At 43.6% G+C, this 12,684-nt stretch overlaps 2 protein-coding genes and 1 long non-coding RNA gene across 3 annotated transcripts; 2 read left to right on the top strand and 1 right to left on the bottom strand.

Annotated features, from left to right (window-relative positions):
* Positions 1-252: 252 nt before the first annotated feature.
* LOC102711025 (CTP synthase) lies at positions 253-6,150 on the top strand. The gene is made up of 21 exons (XM_006644308.3): positions 253-508; positions 1,781-1,860; positions 1,947-2,033; positions 2,466-2,516; positions 2,612-2,729; positions 2,832-2,888; positions 2,990-3,054; positions 3,181-3,264; positions 3,367-3,417; positions 3,503-3,565; positions 3,660-3,706; positions 3,801-3,870; positions 3,969-4,031; positions 4,121-4,210; positions 4,294-4,332; positions 4,432-4,659; positions 4,745-4,830; positions 4,933-4,981; positions 5,122-5,202; positions 5,278-5,371; positions 5,500-6,150. The coding sequence occupies exons 1-21, from the start codon at positions 391-393 to the stop codon at positions 5,694-5,696; spliced, it is 1,818 nt and encodes a 605-aa protein (XP_006644371.1). The 5' UTR covers positions 253-390; the 3' UTR covers positions 5,697-6,150.
* Positions 6,151-8,049: 1,899 nt separating this feature from the next.
* On the bottom strand, positions 8,050-9,416 carry LOC102711665 (pentatricopeptide repeat-containing protein At4g36680, mitochondrial-like). Its single transcript, XM_006646039.3, has one exon. The coding sequence runs from the start codon at positions 9,395-9,397 to the stop codon at positions 8,267-8,269; it is 1,131 nt and encodes a 376-aa protein (XP_006646102.2). The 5' UTR covers positions 9,398-9,416; the 3' UTR covers positions 8,050-8,266.
* A 616-nt stretch (positions 9,417-10,032) lies between these two features.
* On the top strand, positions 10,033-11,493 carry LOC107304900. Its single transcript, XR_001550955.1, has 2 exons — positions 10,033-10,283; positions 11,173-11,493. It is a non-coding gene; the product is annotated as an uncharacterized LOC107304900 (long non-coding RNA).
* Positions 11,494-12,684: the final 1,191 nt, after the last annotated feature.

Here is a 12,684-nt window from a genome sequence, read left to right as displayed (position 1 = left end):
TCTCTGGATCTGGCCGAAACACCCAACTTTTCCTGAACACGAAAAAAAACCGCTAAACCATAAAACCCGCGGAGAACGCAAGAGATACAAATGCTTTAACAGAAAAAAATTAATAAAAATGGTAGAGAAAATAAATGAAATGGTGAGGGAGAGGAAAAGGAGAAAAAAAAGAGATTTTTTCCTACTATAAATACGCCCTAAGCCCTCATCCTCCCCCCGCCTCCATTGCCCCCCTCCCCTTCCTTGTCCCCTCCGAGGCGGCTGCGCGCTTCCTCCCCCCTCTCCTCCCGCCGTCCTAAACCCTCCTCCACCGCCGGCGCGCGACCGACCCCCGGGGGGGATTCGGGGAGGAGGGCGGTGCTGCTCCCAGGTTTCCCGGCGCCGGGCGAGATGAAGTACGTGCTGGTCACCGGTGGGGTGGTGAGCGGGCTCGGCAAGGGCGTCACGGCCAGCAGCATCGGCGTCGTCCTCAAGTCGTGCGGCCTCCGCATTACGTCCATTAAGATCGGTACGTGACCCGCGCGCCGCCGCGCTCGCCGCAGTTGTTTCCGGGACCTCCGCCGGAAAAGGCGCGGCCTTTGGACGATTTGGGTGATTTTCGGCGAGAGGGCTCGGACCCCGTCGATCCGGTTCCCGGGCGAGGCGCGCGAAAGATTTGGTTTGTTTTTTTTGAGCGATTCGTGCGGCTCAAGGGTGTGGGTGGGAGTAGGTGCAGGGATGGAGGCCCTCTTCCATGGATTCATCGGTTGGGTTTGGTGAAAAGTCCCTCTTTTCAACCTTACACTCGGTGCCTCCCCGCAGCTGCGTTCGTTTCGGCCGGGGGGGTTTTAGGGGGTTGCGGCGAAGAAATGGATGTGATGTTGATTAGGTTGTTAATCTTGTCTTTGTGCGTGTGAACGACAGATTCGTGACTGCTTGCCCTTTGCTTTTTCTGAGATTGCTGCACTATTAGGAGAGAGCTGCTCCACCTACTCTAGATTACACTATGGATTAATCGCATACTCTACCGTGTTTTTACACTTGGAAGAAAGATCATTTTCAGGGGTCTTGTGCGGATTTTTATCGTTTGGTTGCTTGGGTATCGTCTCTTTGTATTGTAGAGGTCTGAAGTCAGAACGGTGGCCCATGCAGGATAGGTGTAATGTTCTACAAACTTCTGACTTTTACTTTACTGGTTACACGTATGCTTGCGACATCTATTGGCCAAAAGGGTTTACCTTCTGTATCCTGTTAATATTTGTGAAAGTTACATGGACAAGTAGTTCCTGATAACTTGCAACATGTGCTTTAATTGGATGTGCATAAAGGTCTCTCAAGTCTCACATTAGCTCAGACTGTTAGTCCTCTGCGCTGTTCGCTACGGAAACAAGTTGGTTGGAAAAGACTAGGTTTTCCCTCCCATCCTTGTCGATCAGATGCCTTGTTAGGGCTTGCAAATGCTGATTTAGATATCCGTTGCCGTGAACAACATTATTTAGATATAATTTCACAAACCTTAGGATGCCACCTTAGCTCATTGGAATCTTTGACTTAATTCAACGTTATATTACATGGTTTGTTTTCTAGTAGTTATTCTTATCCAATATTTACCTAAACCCTTCTTTGTTTTTGCTGTTGTAGCCTTCTGACTCTTTGTACGGTTTCTGCACTTGGGCTTGATTGTACCTTGTGCCTCGTAGAATTTGTGGTGGCAAGCCAGCTAATAGTTGTTCAATGCTCTAGTTGGTTTCTTTTGTCTTTTTGAGGTTGATGTGTTCCCTTCATGTTTTTGTATATGCAGATCCTTACCTTAACACTGATGCTGGGACTATGTCCCCGTTTGAACATGGTGAGGTTTTTGTGCTTGATGATGGTGGCGAGGTATTGTGATGCAGCTGAATCAGATTTTTGCAAGGATTAACACGTGTTTGCTTCTCTCAAGGAGTGTTGTCCTTTTCATCTTACAGGTGGACTTAGACCTTGGGAATTATGAGAGGTTTCTTGACATTAAACTAACTCGGGACAATAATATAACCACTGGAAAGATCTACCAGGTAAACAGATTATTTACATGCAAGGATCCTCTTGAAAGCTTAATTTTTATTGTGTTTTGTTTGAATTTTGGCAGTTTAATATATTTAAAATTTCATAGTTAACTCAGTCTATAGATTCTATATTTCTAGATATATGGAAACATAGTCATCTGATGGCATTTTTTGGCATGAAACATTTGAGAAAAGAAATTAAAATGGTTCAATTGATGTTGACATTGACATCTTGTTATAGGAAGGAAAATGATACCATAGCTGTCTTATGTGACGTGATTGTATTGAGGGCACAGGAGAACATTTTTTAACCACAAGGATATATAAGATTAATATCATGTCAATATGTGACATAGTACATACAGTTGCAGCTCCCTGCATAGCAAACTGCTTTGATTTGTTATGACACTATTTTTCCCCTTTATTTATGTTTGATGACAGTCTGTTCTTGAAAAGGAGAGGAAGGGGGAATACTTGGGAAAGACTGTCCAGGTGCTGCTCATTTCATGTGAACTTAAACTGTGTTTGTCTATGCTGGTAACTTCTGCATGTAAGTTGTGCTGATCATTTGGCAATTCTATCTCAAGGTTGTGCCGCACATCACAAATGCCATACAAGAGTGGATTGAGCGTGTTGCGATGGTACCAGTAGATGGCAAGGAGGGATCAGCTGATGTGTGTGTGATAGAACTTGGGGGGACCATAGGTGGGCATGAGACAATTTTTTTTATTAATTTGGCTGTTAGTTGTCCTAATAGAAAATTTATAACTGATTTCTTGTAGCTTGATTGTGGTGTTACTCCTGCAGGGGATATTGAATCTATGCCATTTATCGAAGCTTTAGGACAATTCTCTTATCGTGTTGGTGAGGAGCTTACACAGTGCCATGTGTATTGGTAGACTCTACTCTCCTTGTTCATGATAGCTGATATTATAATCTCTTGTTGTGATTGCTTTGGCTGGCAGGTCCTGGCAACTTCTGTTTAGTGCATGTTAGTCTTGTTCCGGTTCTGAATGTTGTTGGTGAACAGGTACACACTATGTTGATTCATTAATTGTGTTTTACCATGTATTGATCCATGTTATGGTTTATATGGCCTTATTTATGTAGATTTGTGTAGCCCTATTTACAGAATATTCGTGTGTTACTCTTGTAGAAAACTAAGCCGACTCAACATAGTGTCCGTGGTTTAAGGGGTCTTGGGCTCACACCAAATATTTTAGCCTGTCGCAGTACTAAGGTTAGCCAAAAAACCATTTATCTTTATTCTGTATCATGTTAGTTTCTGAACTTCATGGTTTTCTTAAGATCAAATTTTGTGAACTGCAATGTTCTTTATTAGGAATTGGAAGAAAATGTGAAGGACAAACTCTCTCAGTTCTGCCATGTGCCGGTAATGGAACTGTAAATGTTTGTTATTTGTAAGCTTCGACAGCTAAAATCGTTCTTGTAACTCATAATTAATTGCCATTCTGCAGGCAGCTAATATTGTAACTCTGTATGATGTTTCCAATATTTGGCGTATTCCTTTATTACTACGGGTACATAACATCTCCTTTTTCCCTTAAAAATAATTCATTTTTTGTGTCATCTGCATCCTGTGTTTAATGGTGTGTATCTAATTTGTGCCCATAGGACCAGAAGGCACATGAAGCTATTCTTAAAGTTCTGAACCTTGAAAGGTCTGTATATATATGCAGTCAATCAACTCTTTCCCCAGCTATATTAATGTTTGGGTGGTCTATGTGATTGGATATTTATTTATAATGTTGGTAGTTATGCTCGGGAGCCAAAGTTGGATGAATGGGTCGCAAGAGCTACTCTATTTGATGCCCTTCAGGATACTGTTAGTTTTTTTTATCGCTTTTTGGGCCTTTTTCGCTTTGGTTGTTTTCCCTGGGCGTTTTTGTTCATAGTTCTCAATGACCAACACTCTCATTTCAGGTGAGAATTGCTATGGTTGGGAAGTATACTGGTTTATCTGATTCGTACCTCTCTGTGTTGAAGGTGAACTACATTGCCATGGTGATAATATGCTTCTACTTTGTGAATTCCGCGGTTGATTTATAATATTTTACTATGTCAAAAATATGCAGGCCCTCTTGCATGCTTCTGTTGATTGCCACAGGAAGCTTGTTATTGATTGGGTTGCTTCTACCGATCTTGAGGACTCCACTGCCATTGAGGTTTGTCAGTACCACTATCATGTTATTCAAAACGTCCAATTTGAGTTGTTTTCTTTTCTAATCACTCCTGCTAAATTTTCTAGGCACCTGATGCTTACAAAGCAGCATGGAATTTATTGAGGGTGAGGAGTTAGTTTTTTTGGTATTCAGAAAATTGTGATGGTGCCACATATATGGTTTATATTAAATAAATTGTTGCCCCATGACGGTTATCGCTTCAGGGTGCAGATGGTGTTTTAGTACCTGGTGGCTTTGGAGATAGAGGTGTTCAGGGGAAAATTTTGGCCGCTAAGTATGCCCGTGAAAATAATGTCCCATATCTTGGTATATGCCTTGGAATGCAACTTGCTGTAGTTGAATTTGCTCGAAATGTCATGAATCTCCCTGGAGCGAACAGCACTGAATTTGATCCCAATGCCAAGACCCCGTGTGTTATTTTTATGCCTGAGGTTAGTCTTTCAGTAGACCTTTGAATTTGAAGTTAACATCACACTGCCTTCCATTGAATTAAATCTTTATGCATGTTACGTTCAGGGTTCTAAAACACATATGGGTGGCACGATGCGCCTAGGGTCAAGGAGGACATTTTTCAAGGTTGCTGATTGCAAGTCTGCTAAATTGTGAGTGCATAACCATTATGAACCTAGTATTTTAGAGTTAAAATGTTTATTAGAATCCTTATGATATGTTGCATTCCCCTAAATAATTGTGTTTTACTGTAGGTACGGCAATGCCAGTTATGTAGATGAGAGGCATCGGCACAGATATGAGGTCTGTTTATCACATTTTGCTGGTTCATAATGTAGAACCTAAATGCTTTGAAATGTTCCATGTATTGTATGGTCACTTAGCTCTTGGTTTCATTTCGTTTGCTTATGGTAACTTAGACTGAAACATCTACATCTTCACAGGTGAATCCTGATATGGTACCAGAGTTTGAAAATGCTGGACTTCAGTTTGTTGGGAAAGATGAGACTGGAAAGAGAATGGAGGTTTGACTTGAACCGAGGCCTTAAATATTTGTCACTTTTGACAATGTTATCTCTTGACAAATTTGTTATCTCTAGATAATTGAAATCCCCAAACACCGTTATTTTGTTGGTGCACAATTCCATCCGGAATTCAAGTCACGACCTTCAAAACCTTCTCCACTCTTTGTGGGTAAGTTGGCAGATAGTCTTCTGGTTGTAGTTTTGCTCAGTCAGCTTCACTAATCTTTTTCACTATACTTCTGTCTTGTAAACACAATCTCTGAAAACCACATGCTAATCATCATTGTATCTTTGCAGGGCTAATTGCTGCCGCATGTGGGCAACTGGATAGAGTGCTGCACTGCAGCTCCAATGGCCACGTTGTTCCTACTAAACATCCCCTTAGCAACGGTTCCTACACATCCACAGTACACCAAAATGGCCATGCAAAGAAGCTTGCCAATGGTCTTTCCAATGGAACATATTATCCCAATGGAAATGGCGTGCATGCCTAAGTGCATCAGTAGGTGGACTAAAGCATTTGCACCCTTCTTTTTTTCTTTTTTGCTGTTTCTATTGAATTGCATCAGTTTTGTGGCGGCTGGCTTCGTTGCCTTGGTCGATCGAGGAAGAACAATTTCCTGTGCTCGATGCTGACGATGCAAGGGATGGTGCTCATTCGGTGGGTTTTTGTTGAAGGAACCGAGCTGAATCTCATTGAAGGTGTGAGATTGTGGTTTGCGTGTTCGTCCCTACCCTTTTCTGTAAGCCAAGGGGGGCAGAAGTGGGTAAGTAAGAAGAGTTCTTCATGCTGTACATCTGGAAAGAAAGGAAACGCTGGATGCTTTTATTGTTTTTTGTCTGAAAAATGCTGCGATGGAACAGGGATTATTGGTGTTAGGCAGTTTGTACTTTGGACAATTTTGTGCTTTTGCAAGCAAGTTAAAAACGTTTTGCAGTATTTTACCAGTTTGTCTGCAAATTTGCGTGATCCACATGGTTCTCATGATACTGGATATTCTGATACTTGCCCAATGGTGTACCTGTATGGCTGTATTCGCTGCTTAGGATGGTCGAGTACGTTCAAATGACCATGGCAGATACCCAATTCATATCTTGTGTAAAAATCCTATTCACAAAATAGGCCCAAAGCTCTAAGAATTTGTAATTGATATTTGATAGTCATAGCTGATATTGTTTTTACAGCTGTGAATTATGCAGTTCGTTCATGAAAAAGGAAATGGAAATTGCTCTGCATTGGCCACCCGAATTTTCTGTATTAGCTGTATCAGCCCCATCTTGTAGCTGAAACTAAGCATTTCCAAAACGATTTATTAAGAATTGGGAGTGGTAGCAGTAGAGATGCAGCTTGCCGAATGGCTGCAGACGCGCAGCGCCGTCAGATCGGCGATCAACGTCCCAGATGTCGTGGCTGCTTTGTTCCGCTAGTAAGTATAGTAAAGAGAGACTATACCGTGTTCGTTTTATACAAAGCTTTGCGAGTGGAAAACATCCGCAAGCTCTAGATCTGCTGTTAACGCAAGAGCATGGCACATTTCCTCTGATAGTAACTCATTATTGTCACTCACACCAACAGAAACTTTTGTTTAAACGTCAATGGCACATGTAACCACAAAACTTCCGGCTCCTTTGAAACGCAAGAAACACAAGAATAAAAGAGAGATTACGTGATTCTCCAAACACAAGAATATAAAAAACGGAGCAGTAGAATGTTATCAACTTAAATCCTAAGGGAGTATTCGTTCTGAAGAAAAAAAAGAAAGGATCCAAATTTCTAAGGACTAAATTCCTTTGAAAACCATTCGGTTTATATGAATGAAGTATGGAAAAATCAAAGAAAATGTTCATTTTCAACAAAATCTAGAGAGAAAACATAGATAAACTTTCCATCCACTCAAACTTCTTGAAAAAAAAATTGTATGGATTGATGTTTCTGTACATTCTTATTCCTCCATTTTTATTATTTTTATGGGTTAAAATTCCTCTAAACCGAATAACAAAACGTAGGAAAACTACACATGAAAATGGATGAAATACAAGAAAAAAAAACACAAGATTTTGAAGAGAGGTTGGCACAAATGAAAAAAATGAGGTCGTAGATCATATTAGAAATCCTTCAAAATTACCATGAAACATGCCATTATATAGCGAAGCCTATAGACAATCCTTTTCCCAAAGAGCCTCATAGGAAAAACTCCTACTCCCTCCAGCCGTTAACCTTTGAATATAAGTTTAACCATTCGTCTTATTTAAAAATTTTATATAATTATTGATTATTTTGTTATGATTTAATTTATTACTAAAGTAATTTTAAGTATGATTTATAATATTGTATATTTTGACAAAATTTTTGAATAAGACGATGAGTCATACGTAAATTTTAAAATCAATGGCATCGTTAAAAAATCAGGAGTATATAGGATCCGTTAAAATTCCTCTATTTTTTATTTGTTCTAAAGGAGCATTAAGGATTTATAAAACTCAGGAATGGGAATGGTTCAAATGTGTTGTTTGATATTGCTTGAAAGGAATGATCAGAGGCATTTGGAGAGAGTTAGACACATAAGAAGTTGGTCCTCATGGTAGAAATCCTCCAAAAATCATGTGAAATGAGGTAATTAGACCTCACGGTAGAAATCCTGTGAAATGAGGTGATAGGAATTTCACAGGATTTTACATAGTAGAGCCCATTACTTTGTTCCAAAGGGGCATCTAGGAAAAGTTGCCTTAGCTTCAAAATTATTTTATATTTTTGCATCATTTGATCAAATTCGTAAATAACCAACAGCATCCAAGAATTTGTGTGAAACTCATTGCAATAAAACAAAACCATTAGATATGATGCGATTCAAGAAGCTAATTTGGCAATATTAGAGCTCGTATCAAGAATTTGCTTTATCGATATAGCCTAAACCATTTTAATTGAACGATGAAATTGCTAATCTAATGAAGTATTCACAGGTTCTTTTTTTTTTGAGAAAAGGCACACAGCCCCGCTTTTACTGAAAGCAACGGTTAAAGTATTCACAAGTTATTAACCACAAACGCAAATTGCTGCGAGAGCTCACGCAGACATCGTCGTCGGCGCCGCCTGCTCGTCGTCATCCCCTTCGACATCATCGTCTTGTTCCTTGCCGGTCAGCCCAGCCAACTCCTCGAGCTCCTTCCATGGCCCGTCAAAGCGGGCAGGGAACTTCTTGCGCAGGCCGATCACCACCCGCCTCGCCACCCGCCCCTTGCCGGCATCCCTGAGCCCTCGCACCAGCATGCGCACCGCGCCGAGGTCGGCTACCTTACCCCGCTTCATCGCCTCGTCGAACACGTCGTCTGCCTCCGACCATCTCCCGGCCTTGCACAGCGCCGCAACGACGCACGTGTACGTTACGCAGTCTGGCGCCAACTTATCCTCTTCAGCCGCCGCGGCGCTCCCCTTCTCCAAGCTCCTGTACACGTCGAGCATCTCGTCCACCCTCCCGTGCCGCGCCATCGCCCGCATCAGCCCGTTGTAGGAGATGATGTCCGGCCGGAGCCCCGCATCCTCGCGCATGGCGCGGATCAGCTCCTTGACCTCTTCCACCGTGCCGCTGGTGGCCTTGTAGGTGATCCTGACGTTGTGGGCGGGGACGTCGGGGACGATGCCGTGGTCGTCGACCATCTGGCGCCACAGCTGCTCGGCGCGGTGGGGCTGACGCTGCTTGTAGTAGGAGTCGATGATGCTGGTGAAGAGCTGGATGGATGGCGGCGGGGACGTTCGCTGGAGGAGGTGGATGGCGGATTCGGCGCCGGAGGCGACGCACAGGGCCTTGGCGTGGATGGCTTCCGTGGCGGCGTCGCGCGGGACGGAAGGGTGCGCCTCGAGGAGGGACGGCACCAGCCCGACGAGGCGGCGGCGGAGGAGGAGCGGGGCCAGGAGCGCGTTGAGGTGCGCGGCGGTGGGCGTCCGGAGGGTGCCGAGGAGCGCAGAGGCGCGGTCGGGGAGGCCCAGCGACGAGAGGGCGGAGATCGCGGCGACGGAATGGGACGTCACGTGCGGCGCGAGGGCGGCGTCGATGTCGGCGAGGCGGCCCGCGCGAACGAGGCTGCGAAGGTGGTCAATCGGGACGGGGAGTTCGGAGGATCCGGCGGGCCTGGCGACGGTGCACAAGAGGCGGCGGCCCGACGCGGAGAGGACGGCGGCGGCCATGGCTGGGAGCATAGATCGACCTCCTGTTTGGGTGCTATGGTTTATACTTCTTTTTTTTGTGACAACGGGACTGGGTTTATACTTTTAGAGGAGGCTTCGAGTGAAGGCTTGGTTTCGAATGGGAGGATGTGGGTCCGTGCTGGAGGCCCACGGCCGAATCTTGTATGCTCGCGTTGGAAAAAGTTCGTGGTACTCGACTTCGACTTGGTGGTTGTTGTTTGGATTCAGTGATTTTTTTTTACTCTTTTATCATATTGGATATTTAGACGTTAATTAGGTATATTAAATTTAATAGACGGATAGCAAAACTAATTGCATAAATATAGGCTATTTTATTAGATAAATTTTTTAAGCCTAATTAAACCACGATTAGCAAATGTTTACTGTAGTATCACATTTACTAATCATGGACTAATTAGGCTCAATAGATTCGTCTCGCGAAATAGTTTAGAATACCGGTTGGATTTTATTAATAGTTTATATTTGATTCTAATTAGTGTCCAAACATTCGATGCGATAAGGACCGAAAAAAGTCAAGGAATCCAAAACCCCATTAAGGCCTTGTGCGGATGGGCCAGGAACTGCCGGGGTCGGACCGAAACCCCCCTGGTTTTTACCCCTGTGGGTTAAATACCCATTGTGTGTTCGGTTAAGACCGGTGGGGAAAAAATCCTGGCCCATCCCAGCAATTTTCCATTGTCTCGGCCCGGGAAGAAATCCTCCGCACTGGAGTCGTGGAAAAATTCCCGGACATGAGAAAGGGAGAGGCGAGACGGGAGCGAGAAGAGGACGGCGTGCAGCCGACGGTGACGGGAGCTGGGCGGCGTGCAGCCGGCGGCGATGGCAGCTCTCCCCTCCGGCGGATCTCCCCCGTCCGACAGCTCTCCCCTCCTCTACGGTAACTTATCTCCTCCTCTCCCCTCTCTCCAGTGTTCTAGGGTTAGGGTTCCATGCATCTCCATGCCGCGCCGGACTCGTGCTGCTCGCTGCTGCTGCGCTCCTGCTGCTCATGCGGCGCCAGAGACGTTCGCGGCGAAGAAGGAAGGCCCCGAGCATCTCGTCTGAGCGCGTGCAGCCATGGACCTCGTCTGAGAAAAGAAATGATCTCCGAGTCTTTATGTCAGATCGTGCTGGGCTAAGAAAATTAACAGAGGAAGAGGGGAAGCACATGTCCTAAAGCTAACTGATCCACCTAATCAAAGATTTCTCTGTTTAGTTAAACATAGCCATGCTGCTTTGATAGTTTGATGGTTGATGATGCCTTAGCAGTACTGCTAGTACTCCCTTGTGATCACTGATGAGTGCTGCACTTTAGTACTCCGTAGGATGTGCTTCTGGCCAGAAATTATTCAAACTCAGCAAAGAAAATGTTCGGTTTCAATTTTTTCGTTCTAAATTTCTGAAACTTCTGCCTCTCGAAAATGTTTATGCATTCGGAAGGTAGCAAACAATGCTTCTGTCCATGGATGGTTTTTCTAAACTTTAGACAGACTTATTCTTAGATAAGACAGGTGTATAAACCTAGTGGATGACAGTCTTCTGATCCTTTTTACAGACAATAGAAAGGAAGGAAAAGGTTATTCAGAAAAGAAGTGTCTTTTTGCCCTCTGATATTAAGAAATTGCGTAGCAAGTGACCTGGTGTTGAGTCAGTTCAGTTAGTTATCTCCATTTTAGATTAATTCATACCAACTTTTTTCTCGGTTTGGTTGCTACGTCCAATAATTAATGTTTGTTCAGGTAGAATATATCATTGTAAACTAAAGGAAACTTGTTTCTTCTTTGCAGGCTTTCATAAGAAGGAAGTCAATATTGGTTTTGTGCAACAACAACAAATGTTGATATGTGAACCTTTGAATAGATATACCTTGCCGTGTGTGGCTTGTAGTTTCATATCTATTAGCTCCTTGAATTTATCTCAGAAATATGTGTGTTGTTTTTACAAGCAAAACATTGATTTGCTCCATGTCATCTAAATATTTCTTTTTTGATTGAGTTCTTGATAGCTTATATGGACAAATTATGAACTTGTAACTTCTCTGTCTTTTTTAATTCAGACAGGGCTAATACCCCAAGCACCAATCTAGATAGACAGCATTCATGTGCTTATTTGTTCTCCTCCTTTGATCATTTCTGTTTGTATAGTGTTTCTTTTATTCTTTGGACATGTACGTTGAGTTTGACAGTGATACACTGACGTTCAAAATTTGCTTCTGTCGATGCTCTACTAAAGCAACGTACTGTGTTGAACTATTATATACTCACTGTCTGCCCAAAAACGCCGTCCAAAACCCAGCCCAGGTGAGCACCGTAGGGTTTAATCATGCCAAAACCGAATGCAGGGATTAGGGAAAGCACGGGATTTATTCCTCCACGGGTTTGGGTGACATGGAAGAGGTTCACCCAATCCCTCCCGGGATAGATTCCTCTTAGGCCTTGTTCGTTTAGGGTTGGTTTGAGCGGGATAGAGGCCCAATACACATGAAAAATACCAGCCTGGGCTAATAATCCCTTGTGGCCCATATGTGTGTTCGGCTAGGCCGGGATGGGAAATATCCTCCTCCCAACCCATGCAAACCCACGGGGGAGAGAAAAATCCCATCGACATGATTTTTCTCTCCCCGGGCAACGACGCAGCGTGGTGCGCCGCCGTCTCCTCGTCCAAAGACGGCGACCTCCCTCTCCCCCGTCTCGCGAGACCAAAGCGCCGCCTCCTTCCTTCGTCGAAAAAGCAGCGCCATCACTGTCCTCCTCGTCTCCGCCCTTCCCGGCTCCCCTTTCTAGTCAGTACCCCTCTTCTCTTTCTAGAGTTTCACCTTGTTCTTCTCTTCTAGGGTTTGAGCTAATTTTTTTCTTAGATCACGTCGAGCCAAGGAAATGAGTGAGAGAGGTGTCGTTATCAGCAGCCAAGATCTTGTCGAGCAACATCAGAGTTTGGATTCCTCGCTTCTGGCACACGGTGAGATTTAGCAAGTTACATCTAAGTACCTGTGGAAATTTGGTGTGTACACGAAACTGCAGATGTTTACATCTAATCTCATGTATGACAGTTTACAAAACGTCATAATTAGTCCAACAAAAAATGAGGTCTCAAGGTCCTAGATATCTAGTAATGTTTTGTGACGAGCTAATGTTCTGAATCAGCCCATGCAATTTCATTTTCATTAGTATATCAAGATCGCTTGAATTATTTGGTCAGTTAGTTCCTAGATAATTTAAATGCTTGGCCTAATACAAACAAAGCGTTAATTCCTTACATTGATATCCTTGTGATTCTAGGAAGCAATATAATATTCTAAT

The sequence above is a fragment of the Oryza brachyantha genome, chromosome 1 (genome assembly GCF_000231095.2).
Source record: "Oryza brachyantha chromosome 1, ObraRS2, whole genome shotgun sequence".
NCBI lineage: Eukaryota > Viridiplantae > Streptophyta > Magnoliopsida > Poales > Poaceae > Oryza > Oryza brachyantha.
This window is presented reverse-complemented; position numbering and strand designations above follow the sequence as displayed.